The sequence below is a fragment of the Brassica oleracea genome, chromosome C7 (genome assembly GCF_000695525.1).
Source record: "Brassica oleracea var. oleracea cultivar TO1000 chromosome C7, BOL, whole genome shotgun sequence".
Classification (NCBI taxonomy): Eukaryota; Viridiplantae; Streptophyta; class Magnoliopsida; order Brassicales; family Brassicaceae; genus Brassica; species Brassica oleracea.
The window spans coordinates 24844236-24858550 of NC_027754.1; the positions used below are offsets into that span (position 1 = coordinate 24844236).

General features: G+C 33.3%; 2 protein-coding genes across 3 annotated transcripts; both read right to left on the reverse strand.

Moving 5' to 3' along the window:
• Positions 1–5670: 5670 nt before the first annotated feature.
• On the reverse strand, positions 5671–8974 carry LOC106302933. The gene is made up of 10 exons (XM_013739331.1): positions 8884–8974; positions 8243–8729; positions 7957–8160; positions 7796–7885; positions 7615–7722; positions 7288–7539; positions 6870–7208; positions 6327–6746; positions 5953–6240; positions 5671–5878 (listed from the first exon to the last, which is right to left on the reverse strand). The coding sequence occupies exons 2-9, from the start codon at positions 8717–8719 to the stop codon at positions 5962–5964; spliced, it is 2169 nt and encodes a 722-aa protein (XP_013594785.1). The 5' UTR covers positions 8720–8729; positions 8884–8974; the 3' UTR covers positions 5671–5878; positions 5953–5961.
• A 410-nt stretch (positions 8975–9384) lies between these two features.
• Positions 9385–13200, reverse strand: LOC106306762. Of its 2 annotated transcripts, none has more exons than XM_013743501.1 (6): positions 12555–13200; positions 10823–12473; positions 10103–10728; positions 9729–10013; positions 9544–9649; positions 9385–9477 (listed from the first exon to the last, which is right to left on the reverse strand). In XM_013743501.1, exons 2-5 carry the CDS (start codon positions 11960–11962, stop codon positions 9556–9558), a joined length of 2145 nt encoding a protein of 714 aa, XP_013598955.1. In that variant the 5' UTR covers positions 11963–12473; positions 12555–13200; the 3' UTR covers positions 9385–9477; positions 9544–9555. The 2 variants fall into 2 exon arrangements, with proteins under 2 accessions (XP_013598955.1, XP_013598954.1); XM_013743500.1 differs by having other exon boundaries at positions 9729–10025.
• Positions 13201–14315: the final 1115 nt, after the last annotated feature.

Genomic DNA, 14315 nt, shown 5'->3' on the forward strand with positions numbered 1-14315 from the left:
AAAAAAAAAATGAATAAACAAGAAAGCTAAATATAGCCATACAAGAGGTTAAAAAGTAAAAAAAAAAAGTTACATTTTAACTTTTTAATACATCTCAAACTTTCCACTTGAGACACATATTTTTCTTGTTATTTATTTAGTCTACTTTTATCTAAAACTAACCAAACTTAATATTACATCTTGTTTTTCTCTAATTAAAAAAATAATATTTTTATTATTAGAAAACTGAAACCATCGAAGTAATCATACATGCTACTTCTCTCTTATCTCAAAATCACTTTCTCAAATCCCTGAACTCCAATCTCGTCTAATTCCTCTTGTCTCTTCTTCTCTTCAAGAGATGATGAAAAATACAAACACGTGCTTCTGTTTCTGAAAAAGAGTTTTCAAAGATTTATGCCACATATGTAGAATTTCAGTTGAAAATCCATAAATAGATAGATATATAAGACGGTTGTTGTGGTGCACAAGATGGTGGAATCCGGCGAAATCCATAAATATCTCTACTAATAGTTTGATGAGGTACTAAAATATGAAATTATTTAAGATTTAATTAAAAAGTAACTAATTTTGAGTAAGAATGATTCTTATCAAGTATCAGAGTTGAAGAAGATCATGAGCTTGTTTGGTATTGTAATGTAATTGAAAAGAAAATTTGTATGTCCGCATATTCATTTGGAGAAAAACACAATAGAAAAAACGAAGGTAAGTATGATGCTCGACAAAATGTGTGTTAGAGAAATGTGTACTCATAACTCGTTCGTAACAAATCTAATATCCACAGTTTTTATGTACACAGTTCTTCCATCCATATCAACAATTTAATAATACATCAACTTTCTTCATCCATGGCTAATTAGTGCACACAACTCACATCCATACTTTTTATATATAAATACTAAAATATATATTAAAAAGATGTCTAAATATACAAAATAAAAAAATTATAACTTCTTGCACAAATTTAGATATATGTCTTAAACTAAAAAATTAACAAAAACAAAAAAAGGTGAAAATAACACTAATATACAAAAAAAATAAACTGAAACCAATATTTGTTTACATAATGTTGTCCACAGAGTATTGTCTACAATATTTTTGCTTATAAAACTTGTATGGTTAATCCCCGATTTTCTTTTTAGGCGCTAGGCCCAACCCGACCGCCCGACTAGCGCCTAGCGCGTTCCCGAACAGGGATATTTTTTTATCAAGATTGTTCCACAAGTATGTTAGAGGTTTGTTCTCTTTCAGAACAAAAAGAACACAACTTCTTCTTGCATAGCTTTTTTCTATCTAAACACATATATTAGACCGTACGAACAAGATATTTCACCTAGAAATATCCAATGAAAAAGGTAAATCACAATATGAAATGTGTTAATAAAGTTATGTTTTGTCCATACTTGGTTGTCCGATTATAAGAAAATAGGGGCTAGGATCATCTGATTCTCTTTTGTCGAACTATAACATAAGTAACAACATACTTACGTAAGAAAATCTACACTTTAGTTGTATTTTAGAGTATGTATTTACTCAAATCATGGATAAGCTTAAAGTCTTATAGAAGAACATTACTGTAAGACAAGTAATTAGATTACATATGCCAAAGTTATATTAATTATACACATATAAAAACTACTTACACCACATGTTTAGTTCTTAATCAATTATTGTTCTTGATTTCCTAGGACTCGATTCGAAGGCAATAATTTTGGGGGTTCAAAACCGTAGCTATTAATATCTCATCATTACAAATGTTAAAAATCTGTCTATTTTCAATAGCGTATTTTCTACATTTTACTTCTATGCATCTATGTCAATATCAGTTTCACCATACAACTGATGAGTGTTTTTGCAAGAAATATCCTCAATGTCATTAACTCATAAAGATTTGAGCTTCGACAAGATGTAAAGTCAACACTTGACTCAGAATGGTTAGTTTGTTCATTGCATTCTTGAGAAGCACATGTGTTCATATGTCTAGCAACATCTTGAGAATTTGAATTGTTCGAATATTCTTTTGAATTAGGAAGAACTTTAGAATTAATTTTTTTAATCAAATAATTAAATTTCCTTATGATAGGCTATGGAAAATTTGACAAGAAATCATGAAGATTACATAAACCTTAAAAAACACTCATGACTCATGAAACTTGGGGAAAGAGAAGAACAAGAGAAAAAAAAACTAATATTCACTTTTAATTATCTTCTTTTATAATCATAGTTTCTGAATTTTGGTTATTTATTTCTTGAAATATTGAATTTAATCAAATACATTGATTCACACTCATAACTAAGTTAATGACTAAGATATTTACTCTCCAAATGCGAGAAGTTAAAATATTTTAATTTGAAGTGGTTAATATATCTAAAATAAAACTTGATAGGTGCACTTGTAAAATATTTGCAGTCCAACTTCATAGGATTATAGTTACAGTTAGGTTTATCATTTGTGCAAAAAAACCCAAGATAAACAAGTGTTGAATCAAACAAGTAACGATTTTTGATTACTTGAGGATAATATCATAAATGAGTTTATCTTGTATGCATATTGCCAAACCTTATCAGCTGATAGTGTAGTTCATGACTATAAATATAGCCAGATTCAAATATATTCATATAATATTACAAATAATTAGCATGCTAAAAAGAATTTAATCTTACAAAAAAATTGAGCAAATTTACACAGCTTTGCCTAGAGGTAGTTTTGTTGAATCACTACAAAAACGAAGTTGACTGAATAACTTATTCTAAATATTTGCATTAGGTATAAATGATACAAGTGAATTTTATATCATTTATTAAAATGACTCTGAAAATGGTGATACAAATAATTTACATCAGCTTTAAAATAATTGATGTTAATATTTAGAATATTTGCATCATTTATTGAAATTGGTGTTAATATGTGTCGGTTGAAAAAATTGATATCAATATTTGTATCACTTAATAGAAATGATGTAATTATTTACGTGAATGCTATAATTATTGTTAGATATTTTTTATCAATTACATAATTGATGTTAATTTAAATTTTAAAATATTAGATTAATGATAAATTATTAATAATCCTATAATTATATGTTTTATAATATCTATTAAGATTTTCAGAACAAAAAGAAAATTAAAATTATTATGAGATAATTTGTATTAATACATAAAAAAAATTGTCATTTACAAACATGAAAAAATTTGTAAATCAAACTCAATCAAAATTGATTTGAATCGTGTCTATATTCTTGTGCTTGTTTCATGTTATTCATTCCTCAGCTATATTTCTTTTCTCTTGATTGCAAGTGTCCCAATAGCTATCATTTAGATATTATCACACTTGAATACATTTCCAACTTACAAAAAGTAAAAGATAATGAAAGCGATTAAATTTTTGAGAAAAAACATTCAAAAGTATTGATATCATAGAATTTCGAAGTAACTTTCTTTTATTTTTCTCCAAACAAGTAGAAAACATACTCTTTTCAGTGATTAGTAGTGTATCTCTATGTGATTTCAAAGTTCACCGTACAAAAACAATTCTGAATAATATCAAAAGATATGAAGTAATAAAAAAACAAATATGATATAATACGAGAAAAAATTATAGAGAATTAGTATGGGATCATCATCAAATTTCACAAACTTTTAGAAACGTTTTTTAAAGGAGAGAGGAATAGAAGAAGATGATTATGGTGTTTTAATTAAAAAGATATTGGGAGATGTAAAGAAATATTTACTAGTCAAAATTTTGAGAAACAATCGAGGTAAATCCCAATATTTATGGCAATAAATTTATTTTTAATGGCAAAAATTATAGCATCTTCATAGTAATTATTTTCTTCAGGTAACTCATTTCTTTTGATTACGATATTAATATTCATTAGCAGTTATAATTTATTAATACAAAATATCAGTTCATTTAAATACATTTAATATGCTATTTAACGTTGGAATTCATTTAAGTCATGAAGATTTTTAAAATGTTTATGTACATATATATCAAATATTAAAAATTCAAATAATTTTATGAATTACTTATAAAGCAATACAATTTTTATAAGATATCCATTAAATATATATATGATATAAATTTATATTATTAATATTGAATATTTCGTTGTGATCGAATAAGAATGGATAAGAGGCTCGTGGGACTGGCGGCCTAAATTGTTTTTGCCTAATTACCACGAATTACAAATTAATTTAAACTGAATGATGTTAGTATCATTTTATTATTGATGTAACACTTGCTTTTTTTATTTATTTAAATGATGTTAATTATGTATTATTTTTATAAATAATATTAACACAAATTTGTATATGTATCAGTTATTTAAATGATGTAGAATCATATTTTGTATCATTTTTGTATAATTTTTGTATCAGCTCATTGGAATGATGCTAAATAAATTAGTAAAATAAAATTAAGTATAAGTGATGTTATGATAACATAACTTGTATCATTTTTTTTATAAGTAATTCTATCACTATTTTTTCTGATACTATTTATGTGATGTAATTCATGTTTTTTTTTTTGTAATGAATCCTCTCAAAGGTACCTAAATAAATAAGGAGTGCATTACATAAAATAACATATTTTAGAGTTTGCTTTACAGTATAAAACACTTTCAAAAGATCATTTTTTTCATGGACATGGACAGAATTTGCCAAAAAAGCATTGGTAGAAAAGAAATATGGTTTGATTAAGAGTTTGGATATACGTAGAAAGTGACCAAAAAAAAATTTTTAGTGGACATTTAATAGAATTGTAAAAGTTGTTTTATCGTTATACATGTTTTTTTATTATACCATCAGATATCTGACTAAAAGCTAATCTAATGATGTTCACTGGTTTTAACTAATTTGACAAGTAAAATAGAAACTTGTTTTAAATGTGAGTTTTCGTGAGAAGTAAGATAAAGGGTCCGATTGGTAATGGCAAGATAAAGGGTCCGATTGGTAATGGCTGTAGCTTTAAAATTTTTGCTGTAGAAATAAATCTGTAGAGTTTTTGCTGTGGCTTTAAATTTTATTGCTGTAGAATTTTATGAAAGCACTAAAACAATGCTTTGGATATTTGGCTCTGCAGAGCACTTGTACAGCTGTAGGTTATTTCTAGAGCTGTGGTTTCAAAAAAAAATTTAAAGCTTGATTGCTCTGAATTTGGTGTTTTAGAAATAAATACACTATAAGAAATATGTACATTCTTAGCTCATGATTAACGCTATTATAGGGGTTTCATAGCGTTTTCTCATCTGCTATGTCATCGGCAGCCATCATAGGTTCCCTCTCTACGATAGCGGTTTTCTTTGACGCTACTAATATTCCAATACGATAGCAATAAATGAATGCTGTTTTTAACGTAACAATAACACGTTTTTATTTTGTCACAAATTGTTTACGATTAATAATTTGAGTTATGATATGTCCTTCTACAATAGCTGTCCAGTATTCTTATATTTAATTTTGCTACAGCTTTGAAATATGTTATCATTGTCCAATTCGTAGGTACTTTTAAACGCTATGATATTTTACTATAACTTTTTTTGTTTTCGCTATTGTAGATTTGTTTGTCTAATTCGTAGTTTGATTTAAATGCTATGATTTTCAACTATAACAATTGTATTTTGTTATTACTGGTTTGTTGGTTATGCTATGATATGTTGGTGCCCAGAATTGATTTCAGAAAACAAATCTCATAAACAACAACAAAAGCATTCATAGAGCATTCATAGAAGATGACGTAAAGTCTTACACATAAACATAAGTCATAAAGTTTACACAGCCGATTGAAAACAGAAAACAAAGTCTTACACATAAGATAATTATAAGTTCAGTAGCCTTGTTTAAAGGCTGGACCAGAGTTCTTCATTCCCCCAAGTTGCTACAATCAAAACCTCTATTAATCAGTTTAGGAATTGCATCAGAAAGATTGTAAATAAAAAGCACAACACTTACCTGTTCCTCTTAAAATATGACCAATTTATCAAGTGGCCATGCGATAGAAAAACCATGTGCATCCTTCAAGCTCTCCATTTCATCAGACTTCCTCCAAACGTCTGCATCATCTACCAACACTACATCTACCCACACTCTAGCTGCGTTCGGACCTAATCGTACAAAGTGAACCATCTGATTTGGGTCTGTTGAATGCACACGTCCTTCGGCAACAACTTGTTTCCTCTCACTGATGTCCATCAATTTGCACTTCTGATTCACGTTTATAGCTTGGGATCCATCATTTAGCTGTCATGTTTACAATACAAAACATTGTAGTACTCAGACAGTAAGACAAATAATATTAGAGGAAAACCTAAGGAATACAATGTTACCGGCATTGAGGAAGACTTCGTAGTAGGAGTAGTTGATGTTGTTGCTCTTGATTTTCCATTTTTTTTAAGGCTGCTTCCAGTAGACCCAGGAGAAGGAACTTTAAGACCTGCAGTATTTGGAGTCGGAGACACTTTTGTTCTTGCTTCCACTGGGTTTTCGAATACAACTTTGTGAGCGGGCCATGATATAAAAGTCATTACGCTGTCCTCAAGGTATGCCACTTCCAACGTAGGCCTCCATAAAAATGTTTCAGGTTCATGTACAACATCCAGAAAAACTTTTACTGCCTTTGGTCCGAGAGGAAGTCCATTCACCAAAGCTTTTGGTTCTTGCGTCTGCCAGCGTCCTTCACCAACAACTACATTATCATCGGATAAATCCAATAGTTTGCATTTGTTGAGAGAATTTGATCTTGAGCCCTATCAGACAATGACAATACAATATAAGTTTAAGCCTACTCAGTACACTAACTACTCAGTACAATATCAGTAAAAGCCTACTCAGTACATTAACTAGTAAGAGAATGGACCAAAATACTTTACCAGTGGAGCAATATCTTCTGGTTGGAGGCCCTGGCCTAGTTCAACACATTTACTCTTAGGCCATGCAATAATATGGCCAACAGCTTCCTGAATCGTGCACATGTTCTTTGCAGGTCTCCAGAGGAAAGCTTCTGGTTCAGTAGCAGAGTCAACCAATACTTTAACATCTGTAGGTCCTAAACGACAGTCATTGACTATATCGTTTGGGTCTGAATAGAGAATACGGCCCTCACCAACGTTGCCATCTTCATCAGCCCAATCTATTATAAGACACTTTTTTTCTGTTTTTTTGTTCACACTCCTTGCCGCCGAGTTTTCACCAACTTCATATTCTTCTCTCTGTAAGTTAAACCAAAAATATTCTTATTCTTTTGTTATCACCTACTATCTCAATGTATAAACAGAAATATTATATGACCTGGTTTTTCACTGCTGCTAGTTCAGCCTTTAACTGATTAACCGTTTCCTGGAGTTCATATTGCTTCTCTTGCATTTCAGAAATAGTCTTGTGCTTAACTTGGAAGCAAGCTAACTTGGTCTTACTCATATTTCTGCCCATTACTCTCATACGACCAGGATTATCAGGTCCTAACAGCTTGACGAGTGTATCCTCATCTTGATTTTTAGCAGACGATGGATTGGCACCACTACCAAGCTCAGCTGCCTTTTGCTGTACATCAGACAACAAACGATTAATATGAAAAGCATTTGATATAGCAAACCATAATTTATGTTTTTCACTTACAATCTTTTCAGCCGCATTTGTGTTTATAGGAGTTCCATCTTTTCGGGTACGAGACTTAACCCATATTTTAAGTCTTGTCACTTGAGATGGGTCATCAGAACTGTTTTTCTATGGAAACATTGTATGTCAATATACCAACGTACCAATTGAAAATGAAACAACGAGAAGAAAGAATACGTACCATGTCTTCTGCTAGTCTAACCATTCCCTTCCGACTACAAGTGTGAGGTATCTGTTTGCGTCTTCTCTCCTTGTAGCTATCACTCACAGCCTATCATAACTTCTGGTTGTTAATATGTTATGTACTTTGAAAACATATTTTACTCAACTCAAAATACATACCTTGAATTCTTGGCTTGTTTTCAACTTCACAAATTTGCGCCACTCAACCGGAGGAACATTTTTTGGTCTGAGCTTCATCCTTTGTTGGTTATTATCGGATTCATTGATTTGGGTGACAAGACGTGACTTCGATGATCTCCACAACGCTCCCATCTGCTTAAGCACTGCATCCCTATGGTAGTCTTCATCAATTTCAAACCTTGCCTGCACTCACGTTGAAAATAACTCAGTAATCTATCTCTAGTTGCATAACATCTAAATGTTCTCATAGTATAGAAATTTTTACCTGCACAGATTTCCAGAGAACTGTCTTCACTTCTTCAGAGAGTTTTTTCCAACCTTCAACTGTGACAGGAACGTGCTCCCTAACCAATGGACCTAGATACGAAGACAACTTCACTGAACCTTCACCATACGCTTCTCCCATGGCATTGAAATCAACATGAACTCTGGAATTTGGGTCTTTGGCTAGGTCTTTCATTCTTGTCGGTCCACGCTTCCTCTTACGGTTGGTTCCAACTTCAGTCTCTTCATTAGTAGATAATTCGACTTCATCTTCAGGCTCTTCTGTCTGTTGTTGTTCATCGTTTCTCTGTTCATGGTTTTGCTGTTCTTGAACACCTTCAGCTCCTGCATGCTCTTGAACAACTTCATCTTGGTCTACCCCTTCACCATGTAAAGTACAGATAAACTCAACTTCTGTATCTTCTTGTACTACTTTCTTCCTTGCCTTACTGACTCCTTTCTTTTTTCCACGTCTCATCTCAATTTACCTGCATCAAATTATGAGCAGGAAAAAGTTAACTCTAAACAAAACAACAACCAAGTACAAAACAAGCACACACAGAAGCAAACAAGCACAAAACAAGCACAGACAGAAGCAAAGAAGCACAAAACAAACACATAAAGTAAGGATACGTTTCAGACATATATTCCTTCACAATCTGTTCTGACTTCGTAGGCTTCATCATTGTCGACTTCCATGTCAATATTTGTAGGCAGTGGACCAATCTCAGCATTTCCCTCTTGAATATCTTCTTTACTATATCTTCTTGAAGGACCTCTCATTACAATATACCAATTAGAAGTCTCATTTTCCCTTGAGTAAAAGACTTGCTTCGCCTGAGAAGCCATAATGTAAGGATCACTTGTGAAAGAGGCTTGACTATGATTCATGTTAACAAGTGTAAACCCATCTTCAATCTTCACTCCATTACCCTTTACAGCCCAATGACACCGAAACAGAGGAACATAGAAGACATTATAGTCTATCAGAATGATGTCAGTTACTCTGCCGTAGTAAGAAACCCAATCAACCACCTGTGCTGTATCTTTCGCACTAGATCTACAAACTGCTGTAGCCTCATAGTAAACCCCAGAATTCTGACTTTTCCTATCAACTGATGCGGTGTGAAACCTCTGACCGTTAACTATATAGCCCGTATATGACTTAGCTGAAGAACGTGGACCATAGGCTAGCCACTTGAGTGTTTCGTCATGTTCTTTAGAATCAAGAGGCACCTACAAAAGTTAAGACTAGTAAAACACCTATATCATATTATCAAAACCAGATAACAAATCATGTACCTGTTCTTTTAGCTATGAAGCAAAATTCTTAGTATGCATACTCCATAAGATGGATGCATCTCTCCTACATTTGTCATCTGAGTCTTGTAAATACTGGAGATGCTCACTGGACAGAGAATGTGCATATTAGAAATAAATATCAAAACGAGTAAAGACAATATAAATATAAAGAATAGGATTCTTACTCTACAAAAGGTTCGACGAGAGCAAGGTTTTGGATGATAGCAAGATGTGCTATTTTCTTCTCCATTTCAGTGAGTGTAACTGATGTGCCAGCTGATATTGGACGACCCTCTAAGATAGAGCTGTTCTCATAGTCCATGTTTCTCTCTACTTTATCTTGTACATTTGTTGACTTCTTGAGAAAATCACTGCAAAACTTCATACATTCCTCGGCAAGATAAGACTCAGCAATGCACCCTTCTGGTCTAGCAGGATTTCTAACAAAGTCTTTGAGGACTTTCATGTACCTGAAAATGTGTCTATGTCGATTAGCAGATTAAAATGGCTATAAAAGAAAATTAGAGGAAAATATCTACAGCAGTCATGAAGACATTACCTTTCAAATGGGTACATCCATCTAAAATGGACAGGTCCACCAAGCCGGGCCTCCCTTCCTAGATGCACAGTCAGATGGACCATGATATCGAAGAAACTTGGAGGAAAATATCTTTCAAACAAGCAAAGCGTCTCTACAATCTCCGCTTCCATAACCAGAAGCTGCTCTCTCTCAATAACTCTCTGGCACAACAGATTGAAGAATGCGCATAACCTTGAAATTGCAAGTCTCGGTCCTTTAGGTAACAGCCCTTTCAATGCAATGGGAAGAAGTTGCTGCATTAACACATGATAGTCATGTGATTTCAGCCCTGTCACTTTACAGTCATCTAACGAAACACCTCTAGATATGTTGGAGCAATATCCATCTGGCCCTTTGAAGTCAAAAAGCCTCCTGCAAAATATCTTCTTCTCTGTCTTAGACAAAGACCACGGGGCTGGAGGAAGATATGTTCGTTTTCCATGTATGCGAGGGTGTAAATCCTGCCTTATACCAAGATCCTCAAGATCTTTACGAGCCGGAAGACCGTCCTTGGATTTCCCACAGTGCAACAATGTCGAAACTAGACTAGCAGCCACATTTCTCTCTACATGCATAACATCTAAGTTGTGCCTCACCGGGAGTTCCTAATCATATCAGAAACAGTACGTAAAGTCAAATTTAGACATAACATATTCAAAATGTAAAACTATATAAGGTAGCATGAAAGAGATATCTTACCGCCCAATAAGGTAGCTTGAAAAAGATAGATCTTTTCTTCCATCTAGATAACTCATCCTCATCTATTTCCACTTCTTCCTCTTCCTCCTCATCTTCCTCTTCCTCTTCCTCTTCATCTAAATCCGTACAGGCCATCTTTTTTCTCTTACTCCCAGAATGTTTAACATTGCCAAAGTCATTCTTGAAATTTCTGAGATTTTGTGAAATTTCAAGGCCGGTTAAAATTCTTCCCCTTCTCCTTTGCTCAGCTTTTCCATCAAACCACTTCTTCTTTCCCCGAAAAGTATGAGCTGGTGGCAGACCTTTTCTGTGGCACATATACACATGTTTTCTGCTGTACTTGAGCCACATACTGTCTGTGTTTTTCCCACATAAAGGACACCCCATTTTTCCCTTCACTTTGCAGCCTGCAAGATTCCCATAAGCTGGGAAGTCACTGATCGTCCAAAGCAACATTGCCTTCAGTGTGAAAGTTGATCGAGTAAACGCGTCGTACACTAACTCTCCACTGCTCCACAAATGGTTTAGATCTTCAATGAGAGGCTCTAAGTAGACATCTATACTGTTACCGGGCTGTTGTGGACCAGGAATCAACAGTGAAAGCATTATGTTCTCCTTCTTCATACATAAATCAGGTGGCAAGTTGTAGTTGACTAACAATACCAGCCAGCAACTGTACATAGAATTCTTCATGTTGAATGGATTAAATCCGTCTGTTGAAAGTCCAAGCCTCATGTTCCTTTCTTCAGCGGCAAAGTCAGGGTATTTCGCATTCATCTGATCCCATGTGACTGAATCAACAGGGTGTCGAAGTTTCCCATCAGTGCTTTTGTTGCTGAAGTGCCACCTTAGATCCTTAGCCATTTCTTCAGACCGGAACATTCTCTTCAACCGTGGGATTATTGGAAAGTAGCGTAATACTTTCTGTGGGACTCCTTTCTTCTTCTCACCCGTATGGATATTAGTCTTCCATCTCGATGCCTTGCATTTTGGACAGTACTCAAGCTTCTTCAACTTCTTTCTGAATAGGCAGCAGTCATTCACACAAGCATGGATCTTCTCGTAACCCATATCAAATGATTTCAAAAATTTCTTAACCTCGTACAGTGAAGTGTGCAGCACATTCTCCTCTGGTAACATTTCCGGCAACGTCTCTAGCAGTTCATTGAAGCTCTTGTCAGACCATCCATTCTAAGTCTTTAATCTAAATAATGACACTATTGCAGATAACTTGCTGTGGTTCGCACATGTATGATACAAAGGTGTTTCAGCTTCAGCTAGCTTCGCCAAAAATTCATCTTCTTTCTTGTCCTCTCCCTCTGCTATCTCAAAGACATCCCCCGTACCAGCTAAAGCTTCATCGGAACACTCAGCGGCTCTGTATAAACCAATAATCTCATCATTCCATTGACTTGCCCTTCTTTCATCTGCAACCACTGAGCTCAACTCTCCATGCAGATACCAATCAGTGCGTTTCTTATAAGCCTCCTCCATTCCTCTAGTAACAAGATGAGCAACTACCACACTTCCGCAATGACGATCTATGTTACGACAGTCAATGCAAGGACAGACAATCATATCAATTCCTCCCGAAGCTGCAGCCACTTCCCGTACAAACTTAGTAACTCCTCTCTCATAAGCAGGATCGACTCTACGGTGACATGAACAAAAATTCACAAGCTCAGTGACTAAACACATACTGAAACATAACATATATGATACAATTCATTACCTGCTCAGATGAACCCAGTCTTTATCCATCATCTATGTTCTAAAACCTACATTCAAACCTTTAGTAACATAGAGAACCATTCAAAGTAACAAATAATGTAAATCGAAATCGATAAAATCATGAATCAAGTTAAATGTTGTCAAAAATATAATAAAGGAAATCTAAGCAAAGAACGTGGAGCAGGAACGCAAATCAAACAGGAAAGAAAGAAAAGACGAAATCAAAGCAAGCAGAAAACATCTCTTCCATTTGAGATAACAAATCAACAGAGATGTCGCAATCTCAATCTTCGATACCTTCGCAATCGACAATAATGGATGTGGGGAGCTCAATTACGGTTCTGGATTAGCGGATTAGGGTTTTAGTGATGGAGATTGTGGTCTAATTTTTTTAGGGTTAGTAGAGAAAGAGGGGAAACTGAGAAAAAGAGAAAGGTATTTCGCGAGTGGAGAGAGGGAAAATAATCAGATTAGTCTTTTTTTCACTAAGTGTGCCGCGGTAAAGCTAATTTTAGGTTCCCGCTTAGTGAAACTCTACCATAGCGTTTAATTAACCCTATTATATAATAAGCAAATTTCAGACTCATCTATGATAGCAGTTCAGTAAAACGTGCTATAGTCATGTGCTATCAATGGAGACTTTTTTTGTAGTGATAGGGCTGTAGACAGCACCTACAGCAACTACCAATCACCCCCAAAACTTCTATTTGTTTTTGAAGTGAATTGTGAGAATGTAGGTATTGATGAAAAATGTAAATTTATGTATATGTTACATTAATTGTATTTGATGTGTAAATGCGTAGCTTTCTTGAAAATTTATGGATCTGGTTGATGTATTGTGGATATATTGTTTTAGAATATTTTATAAAATATTCGACACAAACATAAAAATAAATTAAAACATGAACATACTAGTTGTTCCAAGAACTTTTTGTGGCTTTATGTATGTTGATGGTGTGTGTTTGGTTTTATTTGATGTTAATAATTTTTTGTGGATATGTTGTTGTGGATTGTTTATGTGGATATGTTATTGTAGACGAAACACAATTAAAACTGGTAGATGGATTTTTATGGATGAATGTGTGTGAATATTCTATGGATGAATAGTTTTTGAACTGAGTGGTAGTTGGTGGGTATAGATGGTTTGTTGTGAATTTGTTGTTTTTGAATAAATTTCATGGATTTAAATAGTTTTGTAGAGTTATTGGTGTGTACACATTTTTGAATCTTAGTGCATATTGAAGATACCACTCATAATATGAAAATGTGTAATTTCAATAAATTCCAATCAAGTTCAAATCTGTTTTCATAAAGATTTAATATCAGATCAAATTAGTAAATCTAACATATACATTTATCGGTTTAAAATTAATATAATGATACAAATATTTTCATCTCTAAAAAGCAAGTCATTTATTTAAGTGATGTAAAATATTTTTACTTCGTTTATAAGTAATACATATATATAAAATAATTGATTTAAACTAATCTTTTCTGAATCTCAAATATTTCAATTCTGATAATAAATACTCTCTCCGTTCCTGAAAGTAAGATGTTTTAGATTTTTACTTGTTCCACAAAGATAGATTTTCTATATGTTTAAGGTATTTTTTTATACTTTTAAGAAACATTAAATGAAAATATTTGAATTGATAAAATTTTATTGGTGAAAAGTTATTGGAAAGTATGTAATAAAGTAAAAGAAAAACTATATTATAAACATTTATTGAATTCTTAATAAGCGTGAACACTTTAGAAAATC